At 42.5% G+C, this 13,812-nt stretch overlaps 1 protein-coding gene across 1 annotated transcript; it reads right to left on the minus strand.

Annotated features, from left to right (window-relative positions):
* Window positions 1–6,097: 6,097 nt before the first annotated feature.
* Window positions 6,098–13,513, minus strand: LOC140680275 (U2 small nuclear ribonucleoprotein B''-like). Its single transcript, XM_072921024.1, has 8 exons — window positions 13,408–13,513; window positions 12,824–12,970; window positions 11,777–11,832; window positions 10,510–10,752; window positions 9,870–10,010; window positions 8,601–8,651; window positions 7,000–7,088; window positions 6,098–6,484 (listed from the first exon to the last, which is right to left on the minus strand). Exons 1-8 carry the CDS (start codon window positions 13,511–13,513, stop codon window positions 6,325–6,327), a joined length of 993 nt encoding a protein of 330 aa, XP_072777125.1. The 3' UTR covers window positions 6,098–6,324.
* Between the last annotated feature and the right edge of the window lie 299 nt (window positions 13,514–13,812).

Raw genomic sequence — 13,812 nt, forward strand, 5'->3', positions numbered from 1 at the left:
AGAATAGGATTTATGCATTAGTCTTCATAGATACAGATATACATATGTTCTGATATTTAGATGTAGTTTTGATTAAATGTATTTTGATTGTATCTTGAAATTTTATGACATATCTTTAAGTGTATATATTTTAGTTTTATGATTAAAAAAAGGTAAATAAATAAATAAACTTTAAATAAGCCAAGCGGAGAATGTGAGACCCAGACCTATCTAGCCTAGAGGTTATGGGAGTGCAGCTCACTCGATGTGCCAGTGTCTCACCACATCCTTTCATCACTGGGCCTCTCCTCTTCCTCTTTTGACACGTTTTCTTTGTGTCATTTGTGCTGCTCTTTGTCATTTGACATTACAACTCAGCCACCCATTGACATGTCTGGGGGACAATGGACCCACAAGATCCTGTCTAGTCAAAAGTTTTCCATGTAGATGTATTCTGTGCTCACAAAAAGGCCTGAGCAAAGAAATCAAGAGGAGTGTGCCCAAATCCCAAAGCTTTGCTCCTTTGCAACGTGACACAGATCTGGCTCACGGGTGTTTTTAATCACAATTTCATAGGTATGAAGAGGACATGAGAAAAGATGCACTGCTTTGGAAAAATCATCTGTGTGTATATTTACCCAGGACAGCAATCCAACTGTGTTGTTTGCAACCTGTTTGCAGAAGGATGATTGGACTGTGAGTCCAATAACAAGTGACAAGGGTTCCTCAAATCTTTTTACACTCCAGCCTGGGTGCCATTCAGACCACAGTTATAGGATAATACTGTAGTACATACCACACACATTCTACCTCCAATAAAAGCTTGGCTTGTCTTATTAGAGTGAAATAAATAGAAAAGTAATAAAATGAACAGTTACATTCGTCACTTTGGAATGACTCTCCTGCTTTCCAGTGTCAACCCTGCACCTCATGCTCCCAAGGCTTGTTACAAACAAGTGTCCGAGATTGCTTAAAAATTCTTTGGCAAGGTTCAGTAAAAGCCAGATTGAATATTGAGCAACAGCTCAGCAAAATTCAATGGCAGCACTCACACTATTACTTACTAGTCGATTAAGGCACAACAAGGAATAAAAGTAACAAAATACAGTCAATCAAACAAGAAATGTACTGAGAACTATACGTGTGTGTGTGTGTGTGTGTGTGTGTGTGTGTGTTTGTGTGCATTTGAGAAGGGGACAGAAAGAGCAAGGATCCAAAGGAATACCACCTAAAAGCTTAAGAGCACTCAAGCTTAACTCCAGGTCAGCTGGAGCCTCCAGGAGTGGGGCTGTTGGCCCAGGATCCATTGTTGATGGGTGATCCTGCCAGAGCAGCAAACCTGCGAGCTCGCTGGCTCTGAGAGGCCCCACGCAGAGGGAGGCTGCTGCTGGCAGCCGCTGTGCTCCAGGAGAGCTCCAAGGGCCTCCTTTTGGAGCGCTGATTATAAAATAAAATGCTTCACCATGGCTGCGCTTTGGGTCAGCAGCCTGCCTTTGAAAGTGGGAGAAGAAGGATGTCGTGCCACTGAGGCCAGAAAAGTGGTTTCCAAGGCTGTTCACAGAACAGCCCAGGATCTCGTTAGACAGCACAAGTTCCTGGAGCACTCAATGTTTCTGAAAAGCTCCAGAGGAGCTGGGTCCAGGGGCTGTTCAGCAAGGCCGAGGCCTGACAAGCCTTTCTCAAATCACTGTGTGGCCTGACAAGGCCGGGGAGATTCACCACCACAATCTGAAACATGAAGTTTGGATGTAGGGTAAAAAGCCACGGCCCAGTGGAAGTGGGTCATGTCCTCAGGCCTGTGGGAGAATCACAATGCAGATCCTTGTGGTAGTGATTCCATTTCTCCCCGCTTTTCTAAATTCTTGGTGGCAAGGTCACTTAGGTTAGACACCCAGCTCACAAGCAGTGCTCCTGAAGTTTTCTGCACAATGAATTAAAATGAGAATCCTGTCACATCCAAAAATTGTGTTCTGTTGTGGTTTAATTACTGTTTTGAAGAATTTCTAGAGCAGCAAATTTGCTTCCTCAAATATTTACTGTGCATGGCATGGAGCACGGAGGAAAGATTTAATGTTAAAAGCATCACCCTGGCAATGTTCTTTTGACAGGTTTTGCCCTGAGCTTTCCTTAGGATTATCTGAAAGATTCAATGTCACTAGCAGAAGCTCCTGCAATGGCTGCTGGCCAGCAGAGAGGGCTGTCAGTTGTAAAACAAGTGTTGCCACAAGCAGCAGCTTACCCAGGGCAGCAAATCAAGAGCTGGGAAGGAGCTCATCTGAAGGCCAAACCTCTTTTGGTCCTTCTAAAAGGCTGGAACAGTTCCTCATTCCAATGAGGCGGATGCTGGACACCACAGCTCTATGTGAGGACTGGACACAAGTCTGCTCCCACTGAGCACTGTGATGGTTTCTGCAGGAGCTCTGGGCTCCTGCGTGTGGTGACACAATGAGGAGTCAAGGAGCCAAGTGCACTCCTCAAATTCCAAATGGTGCAGGGTGTCTCCCAGACCCAACCTGCCACCACCTACAACTCGAGCTGCCCTGGCAGTACCAAATGCCTCTTACAAACTGACATCAGGAAACTGGGGGGTGAGTGTTGTTTCCCATGGGAAAGGGCTGGCGTTCATTCATGTCCATGGGCCTGCAACTGGAGCTGGTGCTGTATTTTTCACGTTGCTTTAACCCCCCTGCCAAGTGCTATCTGTGGCTAAGAAAGGACACAAAAGGATTAACATGACACAAAAGTCTTCCTTTCACTTATTTCCTCTGTGTTAATGAAACCCATCTAATTATCTGGACCTAGGATGGAAGACTCCAGATATAATCTCAAGATGGAAAAGCTAACTGTATTTTGTCATATGCTGCAAAACAGCATATAACTAAAAATATTGAGGATGGATGAAGGCAAGTACTTTAAATCTAACATTCCATTTGGTTTCAAGCACAGAAAGTTGTTAGTTGTAAGCCAAACCATGCTGGCCTCTGAGAAAGGACCTTCCTCTTCCACTCATCTGTGCAGTATTTCAGATATTCAGGAAAAAATATGATTTTTTGGAGTGAAATGCACTATTGTGCAGGGACAACCATTCTTTCAGAAATGCAGCCTACTTATTCACAGAATCATGTGTTTCCAAAACCCTTGTGACTCAATTTTTTTGACACACTATTAGCTTTGTAATGAGAAAGCAAGCATGGTCTTACAGTAATCACAAGTTCTGTATGACAGTGTCTATCTACAGACAGAACTAAAGGAAGGTGCACTAGTACACCAAAGTTTACAGCACAATATCCAGGCTCTAATATCTAAAAAACAAAGCTTTGGGCAAAACTTTCATGACCTTAAAGGTCATTGCAACATTTACAATGTCTGCTATATCAGAGGTTATGCTAGGAATTTTATTGAGGTTATTTGCCTCTATAAAGGCCCAAAGATTGGATTCCTAAGCACCTGTGATATGCTACAATCAACTGCCAAAATAATGATTTAATTTTACAGCAAATTAATATTACATAACCAAGTATAATTGTCGCTGTTGAGACAGGACAGGAACAGAGAAACTCCAAGTCAGAAGGCTGAAAGAACTGAATTCAACAACTGTATTTCAAATACATCTCTCTTTTTATAGAGAACATCCTGCAGACCAATTTCATTGGTCTTAAAGTAAAAACATCTCAAACCACTGGTGCGTGCTGAATGGCACACGGTGGCAGAACATATCTATAAACAATGTGAACAACAAGAGAGACAGAAAATTATTTACATTCCTTTGAAACTCTTTCCCAGGCCCTAGTCTGGCAGAAACCTCTCCTTTCTCTCTGAATGAACTGAGAATATCCATATATAATTATGTAGCCAGCTGGGCCTTTGTAAATTCCTCACCCTTGTAGGGACAGGCTGACTTGCCTCTTGATAGACATGTTGTTCTGACACTGAACTGCTAGGGACATAACCAACTGTCCCCATATAGTTTTCATACTATTCTCCATAAACTTTCAAGCAAGGAGGTGTATAATGAGATACCTTAAAACAATCCTCATCTGCTTTGAGCTGGTTTATCACTTAGCCAAAAGGAGTTACCAGTAGTGTTCTTAATGTGGTTTACATCTCCTAGGCTCTAATCAGCTGGCACATGAAACAAACCATTGACAGAAGTTCTGATCTAGGCATACATTTTTTTGAGTAAATGAATACTGCTTATAGTTTATCTGGATTTTTTTTTGTAAACACAGCCAGTTTTTATATTTGCTTCCCTTAAATTTAAGACTTTAAAGGCCCCTGTGATAAAAGATTTATCCTCCACTGTTTTCATAAACAGCCACAGAAATAAACTGTTGAGCCATTCTGTAAAGGTTCAGTACATAATTACCATATAGCTCTTGATTAAAAAAAGAAAAATATTAAAGCCCTTCAAGTCTTCTCAACCAGTTTAAACACTCACTTTTAAAACTAAGTTGCTGCTTTAAGCCCCACAACAGCTCAGCATTTGCAACCATTTCTTGACAGCAATGTGTGTTAATCTACTTCTAGTTTGTTCATATTCACAAGAACCAACTCTTACACTTGCAGCCCAGAATTCCCCAGAGTCTTCTTCATTCATTAGTTTTGAATGAACAGAAATTCACTGGCCCTTCTTAATATTAATGAAACTGCAGTCTGAAGCATTATAATCCTCTTCTGCTCTGGCAAGGGAATTGGTGTCTGGGAAAAAAAAAAGCAACAAAAAAATGAGGTAGATGCATTCAAATACATACATACTTTAACAGAAATATAAATACACGTGACCTTGTAGTAAAACTATTCCTACATATAAAAGTAGGTTATCTTGAAACAGTTAAAGTCTTCAAGATTTTGTTCTGTGCATTTTTCTATTTTCCAGTAACCAAAATAACAGCTTTAGAAGCAATTTCAGCACTGAAAGTTAGAATCCCTCCCTACACTTTTCACTTAAGTAAAAAATGTCCCTTTATAAATCCCATTTTTTGGTAAAACTGCATGTGACATTCTACATAGCCAGTTGACAAGAAAAATATATGACAGAGCTAAACAAGCAAAGTAGTTTTGCCTTCACCCCCAGCATTATTTTTAAAACTATTTTGTCCTCAAAGTTAAAGCAAATTTACTTACAGACACAGTCATCATCAGGACACAGCTTCTTGCTGGTAAGCTTCTCCATAAAAATTCCAGTTGTGAGAGGACACATTGATCCGAGACACAAAAATGAAGTCATCAAATAAACACTTTTTGTCACTTTTCTTTGCTGCAGCACTTGCTGAGTGTGTACCAGGTCCAGCAATCCCCATCTTTTATGGAAGAGGCAGAAAACTGGACAAACACACCAGGCTAACAGGTATGGGCTGTGGCAACACTGCATCCCACCAGAGGAGCTGGAGGCAGGGGGAAAACCTCAGGGCCAACTCAGAAAGCTGAATCCCCTGTCAAAGCCATTCTGTATTAACATTTTAATCAGCAACTGTATTCTTTAAACACTCTAAGCCCTCCTAGAGCTGTCCATAGTCTTAATCATACTTCAAGCAAAGTCTGAGAATGAAAATTAAGTCAGACCCTGGTAAGAAGCAAATGAAATTACATCCTTCTTAATCCTCCAGTCCTTAATTTTCACAAATGCTCACTGACAAGCACAATCTTCCATGGACCAAAAACCCTCAGTGGCAGAGATTTCCCTGTTCCTGTCTACAAAAAGGACCTACTGGGACAATAGCAGACAGATGCAATGGAACAAATCATTAGGGAGTAATCAGATACAATACGGTATTTCACATCACACAAAAACTATTAAGTTTTTAACAAGTAAGAAAAAATAAAGTAAATCAAACCTGAGAAACCCAGAAGCATTAGGACATTTATTTTGGAAAAGCCTGGCTAAAAACCTGAAACTTTTATGTTTCCTCTCAGGACTGTCCCTTGAGAATGAGGGTGAATGCTCTTTTTATTCTGAATATGCTGGCATTCAGCATCCCTGATCATACTTTTGCTCTGGAAAGAAAGCTGTTTTTAGCACTCACTTCTGAGAAATAAGGATCACTTTAAAAGTTCTTAAACTGAATAAAGCCCTGCAAGGTTAATCAATAATGAGACAGACTTGAGGAAAAAACATGGCTCAAAACCAGGATAATTATATTTTATTTTTTAAAAATTAGTATTTCAACAGAAAAAATCGTTATCTGGGTGATGTGTGGAAATTTTACATGTCCCCTGGTCATTGTGGCGATTCTATTTGAGTCTTTTTTTTTCTGCAGAGAATAGCAAGCATGCTGACTGACCAGAGTAGCAATGTTTTAAAAAAAAAAACACCTATCCACAGAACTCCTTTACAGGAGCATATAGTTATTTCTTTGCATAGGTGATTTTCATGGCATGAGATGGAGGGATCTTGAATCCCTGGAGAGCGTCTCGAGCAGCCCCTGCTTGGTTCTCGTTTTCAAACTCCACGAATGCGATGTCATGGCGCCCCGGCACTAAGCGTACTTCTTTGAATCCAGGAGACCTTTAAAATAAGGTGAGAGTCAAAAAATACTTCTTAGCTCAATATACATCTCTCTTCAGTAGCTCCTTATCAGAAGCATCTACTAGCACAATTGTTATTGCTAATGAAAGATTTAAATTGAAGGGTTTTACATGTTCTATCCTTAGAACTATGCTTCAATTAAGGAATATTATGTGGAAGCAGTTTAATCAGAGCTGTACACACACAGAAGCAACCAAACTAGTCTTAGAACTGCTCCTGCTGTCCTATGGACTTTAGTATTACAGTCACCAGCTTAAATCCAGTGCAAATTGATAGCAGATAAATTTCACAATCAAAGCCAGCTATGAAAAAGATCAGATTTGCTTTCTGAACCAAGTCATCAGAACTGACATCTGTAACCTCGCCAGTAAGACGAACAATTGAAATAGCTTCAGAACAAACCCTTATTTCTAAAAAGTGAGCTTGCCAACTGAGAAAACGCGTACAGGTTACAGAAGAATTAAAAGGAGAAATCATTTCTATTCAAAACTTACTGATTAAATAACATGGACAGCATCATCTCATTTGTTTCCTCAGGCAAATTATTAAGGAAAAGGATATAGTTTGGTGGGTTATCAGGCACCTGCAACAACAGAAATCAAAGCTCAAAAGACTATACATATTTGCATCCAGTTCCTTTGCATCTGTCTGCATGAGTATTTGAACCAAGACTCGCATTTCTTTAGTTTTGCTCATAACATTTTATCTGGGTTTCACCACACTTTTATCAAGATGCAGACAGAGCCCCTTCATTCTTTTACATGGATACATTAATTTGGAGAGGTTCTTCCACAAAAATCACAATACCATACTGTCTTAGATGTCACACTTACACTCAACTAGTCAAGAGCTGACACTGCAGTACTCTCTGCACCCAGGTGCCACAGTAGTGGCTGCAGTGCTATTCAAGACACCTGTAAGGCAGTGGTGGAATGCATGAAGGACTCACAGTGGGAAGCCAAGCCCTGCTTACCTGCAGTACAACCAAAATACTGAGTATCAATCAAAACCTACAAAATCCACATGGTTTTATTACAGAGCTCAATTAAAATGTCTTAATTAGAAACCACTTTAGATTTAGAGCTTTAGTCTTGTAACAGATTTGCCTGCTAATACAAATTTGTTGCCACCCACCACAGACAAGGCTGAGTAGTTATTTGCTGATACTGGAATCTTCAACTCAACAAGTACATTATAAATATAAAAATTAACTGGACACCCCAACTTTAAACATTGTCAAAGCAGTGCCAAATAAAAAGTCTCAGCAGAACAATCTCCTTTTACTGATGGAAATATTCCAAGTAGCGCCATTAGAAAATAAACTTCTGAAGTTCAAAGAAATACCCAAATACTCAGTGTTGTGCTTTGATGCAAACTGACATACATATATTGTGCCTGAAAATCCAGGGAGCAAGACCTTTTCCCCTGTTGATTATGTATGCAATGGCAGTACTCCAGAAAGATGTGGGGCAGGGCAGGCAAAGATATTCTTCCATGGTACTTGCTCTCCTGCAAATCCTGGCTCTTTACCACTTTCACTTCTAACATGAATCTTTTAGAAAGTCACTGAGCAGACAAGATGAATGAAGCGTAGGGAGTTGTTCCTACATCTCCACACAATACTTTGGAAAATAAGACACTTGTGAGAAAAAAGAAAAAGTGAGCAGAGAACCCCCAGATTCCTGAGATAAAGCTTTTAGGCAGCTATTTTGGCATCCTCTGTTGTCTTCCTTTTCTTTATCTGCTGCTAGAATAAAGTAAGTTAACGGGAACTTATTAGCAATGAAAAAAAAATTAAGAATCCTTCAACTGATACAAAGCACAGTCCAAATTTAAGAATCCAGTATGATTTGGTAATAGTGCTGTTTTCTGTATAGTAATGAGAAACTGCAGATTCTCATTTCCTGTCAACCAGATACAGTAGAAAAGGGATTTGTTCTGTTTGTTTACTGTCATGTAGCTGTTAGACAATGTTTCATAGGACAAAAACAAAGCTGTAAAATATATCCTCAAGTTTCCATGTGTCCAGTTAATTTTATATTATTCATAGAGAATAATTAAAAACATTAGTGCTTTTAGTAATAAAAAACATTACCTGATTCTGTGGTGTAGTCCCTGGGGCACTGGCTGAATTCTGTGTTGCTCCCTAGCAAATAAGTACAAAATAGTTTTACAAAGGTATTCCATTAGAAATAAATTAGGGACATATCACCATGTTTCTCTATAATTCAAGACATATGTTAAAGGTTTTAGTGAGCTGCAATCCAAGGAACATTTGGTGCCTATGAGATACTTCCCAAAGGGAACAAATTGTGTGAATTTTGCATAGCTTCAAAACCAGGCAATCAAAAGAAATAACATCAGTACTACCTGATCAATCTAATGGCTGAGTCAAGTATTTCTCCACGTTACAAAATTTCAGTTAATAGATAAGGAGGAAATAGTTTTGAAAATGAAGGCCTAGACAGGTATCCTGGTTTCACCTGGGACAGAATTAATTTTCTTCTTAGTACAGTGTTTTTGAATTTAGTATGAGAGCAACACTGATAACAAACTGATGTTTTGGTTGTTGATAAGTAGTGCTTGTTTGTATCAAGGACTTTCCTGTTCCCCACACTCTGCTAGTGAGTAGGTGCACCAGAAGCCAGGAGGGAGCCAGGAGAGCTGACCAGAACTGGCCAAAGGGACATTCCATAGTAAAGAATATCATGTCCAGTATATAAACTGACAGGATCTGGTCAGGTGCCTTGATGTTTTCTGCTATACTCCAGCACAAAACCTACTAAATGTTGTTACTTTATGCACGCCAACCCTTAGAGGAGATAAATTCCAACCTAACTCCTGTTAATCTAACATGGAACATCTAATATCTGAGGTAAATTAATTGTCTTGTTCTCATTTACCATTCTTCTGCCCTTATTAGGCAACATGGAATTAAAACACTGAAGAGAAAAGGTGGTTGAGCACTTGAAGCCAGTACTAAAGATAAGCACACTCTCCTTTTTTTTTCCTTTTCTTAAGATGCTAGTTTCTACTTGGGTTTGTTGTACCTTTGCCCTACATCTTTACTTTTATGTGGTAATAACAAACGAGAAAAAAGAATGAACAGCAAGGACTATATAACCAGCCCCCTCTCCTTCTACTTCTAGTAAATGCTCAAGAGCTCCAGATAGTCAACAGACCCCAATTTAGGGAATTGAAAAGTAACAAAAGACAACATCAAATCCTAAAAAATTATTTAGAATAGCTTTTGTGTGTGGTTTTTTGTGGTTTTCTTTGGTGTTTTTTTTTCTTGGGGGGGGGGGTTGTTTGTTTATTTGGGGTTTTTTGGTTGGTTTTTGTTCTGAACAGAGAAGCAGCTTACCTGGATAACTTTTTTATTTGGTGCATTTGCTGACTGTTCCAGAGTTTTGGCTTTCTTCTTTTCCTTTCTTTTTTCCTTATCAGCAAAAGTCCCACGCATTTCAGAGATGATATCAGAGTCTGTTTTTGCATACTGAATACGCTTTTCAAAAGAAAAAATTAAAAAAATAAAAACACAGTATATTCTGCAGTCAATAATACTGAACATTTTGCACCATGCACATTAACTGTGTATTGACACCCTTTTTTTTTGCAGAAACCTTTTATATTAAAACATTGTTATAAAATGTAGGTACACTTATGAAGTAAACAATTCTCAGTTTTTTCTGAACACAAGTACAGAAGTCTAAAAAAAACCCTAATATGGAAATTACTAACTTTAGTTCATTGAAATTGGAACTCCATTTATCTAACATCTTTTTAACATCTGTCAAGGTATCACCTACAGAGAGATTCATTTGAGCTACACAGAGGACATCTGAGAAAATCAGAACTAGCGTCTATTAAAACGGAGTTTTCAGTCCCATTTTAAAGGGAGTTAAAATTTGACAGTGATTTCTCAGATCTCTGCAGAAATGTAAATTCAGCAAAACCCAAACTTCTTAAACAGAAAAGGCAAGTATCTTACAAAAACAATTTACCATTGGTTTCCCATAAAATGGAAAGCCTTGTAGCTGTCTCAAGGCATTGGTGGATGATCCAAGTTCTTTAAATATAACAAATGCCTGTCCTCTCATCTTCATGGTCTTTAAAGCCACAATGTCGACCACATGACCAAACTGTGAGAACAACGCGTACAGGGACCTCTTCAGCTCTGGGCACCAGGGAGAAAACAGATTACAACAGCTCACAGGCAAATTCCCACTTCTACCAAGACTGCTGTCCTTTGGGAACAATTACAAGACAATCAAAAGCAAAGAATTACGGACATCCAGATGCTCTCGGACACTAGGTCATGAAAAGCATGCCTTGTGAACAAAGGAATAACCTTAAAAGCAATAGCAACAGCCTGTTGCATATTCATATATCTCATACATGATGCATAAATTCCTTGCAAATTAAGAACTCTTCTGGATTTTGTCAACTTCTATCCTTTAATCCTGGTGCTTCCATAAAGACTGAGAGAAGGTGGAAGAATGTTTGTCTTTTCCGATAAGGAGGTTGTAACTCTTTATGGGCCACAAGTCACTGCCATCTCTGTGTGAAGAGTTTCTTGATTATCTCATCTCTTGCTTGAGCTAGTAAAAAAATACTACATGCAGGGTTTCGATTTTAACATTATGTTGTAACCTAAAACTCTATTTAACACACTACTTAAGAGAATTAATACAGCATAACTTTCTAACATTACACATATAATATTCATTGTAACATTTGCAAAAAGCCAATCATAAAATATGCATTCTTCACAGAAAGTGTTGAAATGGTAAAAATAGTCAAAACCCCTTAGGAATTGGAAGGAAAACCTGAGGCAGTGGCAGCTAACAGCTCAGAAACCCGTGGCTTTTGCTCCTCTCTTTGACCTGAGAGCTTCCTGGGCAGGGGCAACTCTTCCAATTGCATCAGCGTGGCCATGGCTGGGAAGGCAGCGAGCAGATGGGTTTAGCTTCTCCTGCCAGCCCCTGAAGTGCCAGCTGTCATTTGTGTGCGCTGAGGATTCCGCTTCAGACTCGGAACTGGCGCAGCTGCTCCTGGGGCGCTGCTGGCACGCGGGCGCAGCGGTGCTGCAGCAGCTGTCCCGCACACAGGGAGGGCTCTGGAGCCTCCCAGGGCCCCCAAGGAGCGGAGCAGGGAAGGTGCCGGGATCTGCTGCAGGGCCGTGGGGTTGTGGGGGATCCTTCGGTCTCTTGGATGGGGCAGGGAGGGGGCAAATGGAATCAAGATGAGACAGGGATCAGGCAGCCCCACACCAGGCAGCGTTTTCTCCTCTGAGAGCTCCTCGGAGCTGAGCGAGCTGGTGAATCCTGCGGAGCAAATGAGACCCGAGAGTGAGGGAAAAGCTGGCTGGGAAGGAGTCAGATAAACCCATGTGGGCATTTCCCTTTCCAAGGGGCTCCTGGGGAGACAAAGGAGACAAGAAGGATTCCCCATCTCACGACATTCCCTTATTTCCTTCAGTAGCTCTGTTGCAGTCACTGCATACAAGAGTTTACTTGATCCCTTTGATGCCAGGGAGCACCAAGAACTTGAACCTCGCTGGAGTCCAACCCTGTCTACCTATCACTGAGCAGAGAGAAAAGATAAAGAACCTGGGTGGGGGTTGAGCCAAAATGGCATTTTGCCACTTCTGATCTCCTCCCAGCTTTTGCAGTAGGGCAACAATCCCATCGCTGCAAACCACTCCCTTTTGCAAGGCACATGTGGACCTCGCTGGTAGCTCAGGGCTCCTGAAGGGGCTGCTGCAGTTGGCAACTGGAGCTGTTGTTGAACTTTTCACATTGCTTAACCCCCCCTGCCGAATGCCATCAAGTGGCTGAGGAAGGACACAAAAAGATTACCCTGGAGGAAGTGAGGCCAAAAGCTTAGAAAAGGATGAAAGAAATGCTCTGATGATGACAATGACAAAAAACACAATTTATTTTTGACAGCAAATGAGCACCCACCACCCTCCAGCCCTCCCAGACTGGCAGGCCGAGCGGGGCCGTTTCCATGGCATGAGGAGCTGGCAGCCTGCGGAGAGAAACCAGAGAGCCACGGTCAGTCACAGAAGGCTCCTGTGCCCCTGTCCCACCATGGCCTGTGCCCGGGCCAGGCTGCTGGCTGTGCTCAGAGCCCAAACCTCCTGACCCATTCTCCGTTTCTAGAGAAGGGCAGCATGGCAGGCCACATTCCATCTCCTCCGCTTAGGCACAGCACAGCAGCCTCCTCAGCAGCTGCAAGGGCGGGATGCCCGTGTGCCTGCTGCCCTTTGCCCGAAGCCCTTCTGCCAGCCGAGCTGTGGAGCCGGGTACCCACCTCTGCAGACCTGCTGCCAGGAGAGGAGCCGATCCTGCACGAGGTCCTCATCCTTCTTGAGGGGGATGCCCCACAGACCGTGACCCCTAGGGTAGCGCTGGCACTGGACACGCTCCATGGATGGTCCGGGCACCAGGTGTAATCTTCCTGGGAAAACAAGGAACAATTGCATGAAAGTCAATTCAAAGCAAGACCTGGAAACAAGAAAAAGCACCAAAGCCTGTCAGTGTTTCATGGGCCTGAGGAGGGTCTGGCCACTCCATGCAGGAATTAAACCTGTCCATGGGTGGGGAAAAACCCCACCATTCCCGCCCATAAACGCACCCCTTCCTCAGGGGCCTGCAGACCAGCTGGGGCACGGCTTCCAAACCCGTCCCCCTCTGCTGCCCCCACCCACATGGATAAATGCTTTTGTCAGGCTGGCTGCCCCCGCCCCAGCCCCTGCCGGGCTGGCTGGCAGAAGCTGTCAGCAAGGCCAGGAGCTGGGTCCCCTTCCACAGCATCCGTCCCCTGTCCCAACAAAACCAGCTTGGCGGCCAGGGGAAAAATTAATATTCCCCAGCGCCGTTGAGCGGGGAACCTGCGACGCGTGGCCAGGCCGAGCCCCGCCATGCCTGGAAGCACGAACACGGCCAGGCCGAGCCCCGCCACGCCTGGAAGCACCAGCACGGCCAGGCCGAGCCCTGCCATGCCTGGAAGCACGAGCATCCCCTGCCCCTGCGCCGGCTGGGGACTCATCTTGATTTCATCGGGGCTCAGAGTGTGTCCATCAGGAAGGGGCTGCAGCCAAAGCCAAAAGGCTTTGCCCTGCCAGTGGCCAGCTCCAGGATGGTGTTCCCAGCTGCACGTGGTGCTCCAGAAGAACATGCCAGCTGTGCCTCGGCTTGCGGGGACATCACGATGCCATTGAGCTGCAGGGGGATGTTTCCCCTGTTCCAGTCTATGGCACCTTCACCGCACTGCCACCGCTTCTCCAACAGGACAGGGAG

Source organism: Taeniopygia guttata, chromosome 35 (genome assembly GCF_048771995.1).
Source record: "Taeniopygia guttata chromosome 35, bTaeGut7.mat, whole genome shotgun sequence".
In the NCBI taxonomy this organism is placed as follows: Eukaryota; Metazoa; Chordata; class Aves; order Passeriformes; family Estrildidae; genus Taeniopygia; species Taeniopygia guttata.

Excerpts from the sequence above, each read along its gene's own strand:
- LOC140680275 (XM_072921024.1), bottom strand. The coding sequence starts at position 13,513 with ATGGCAGGGCTCGGCCTGGCCGTGCTGGTGCTTCCAGGCGTGGCGGGG. Across the intron at positions 12,971-13,407 it reads GCTCGGCCTGGCCACGCGTC|GAAGATTACACCTGGTGCCC; the intron begins GCAGGTTCCCCG and ends TTGTTTTCCCAG. Across the intron at positions 8,652-9,869 it reads CAAATAAAAAAGTTATCCAG|GGAGCAACACAGAATTCAGC; the intron begins GTAAGCTGCTTC and ends CTTATTTGCTAG.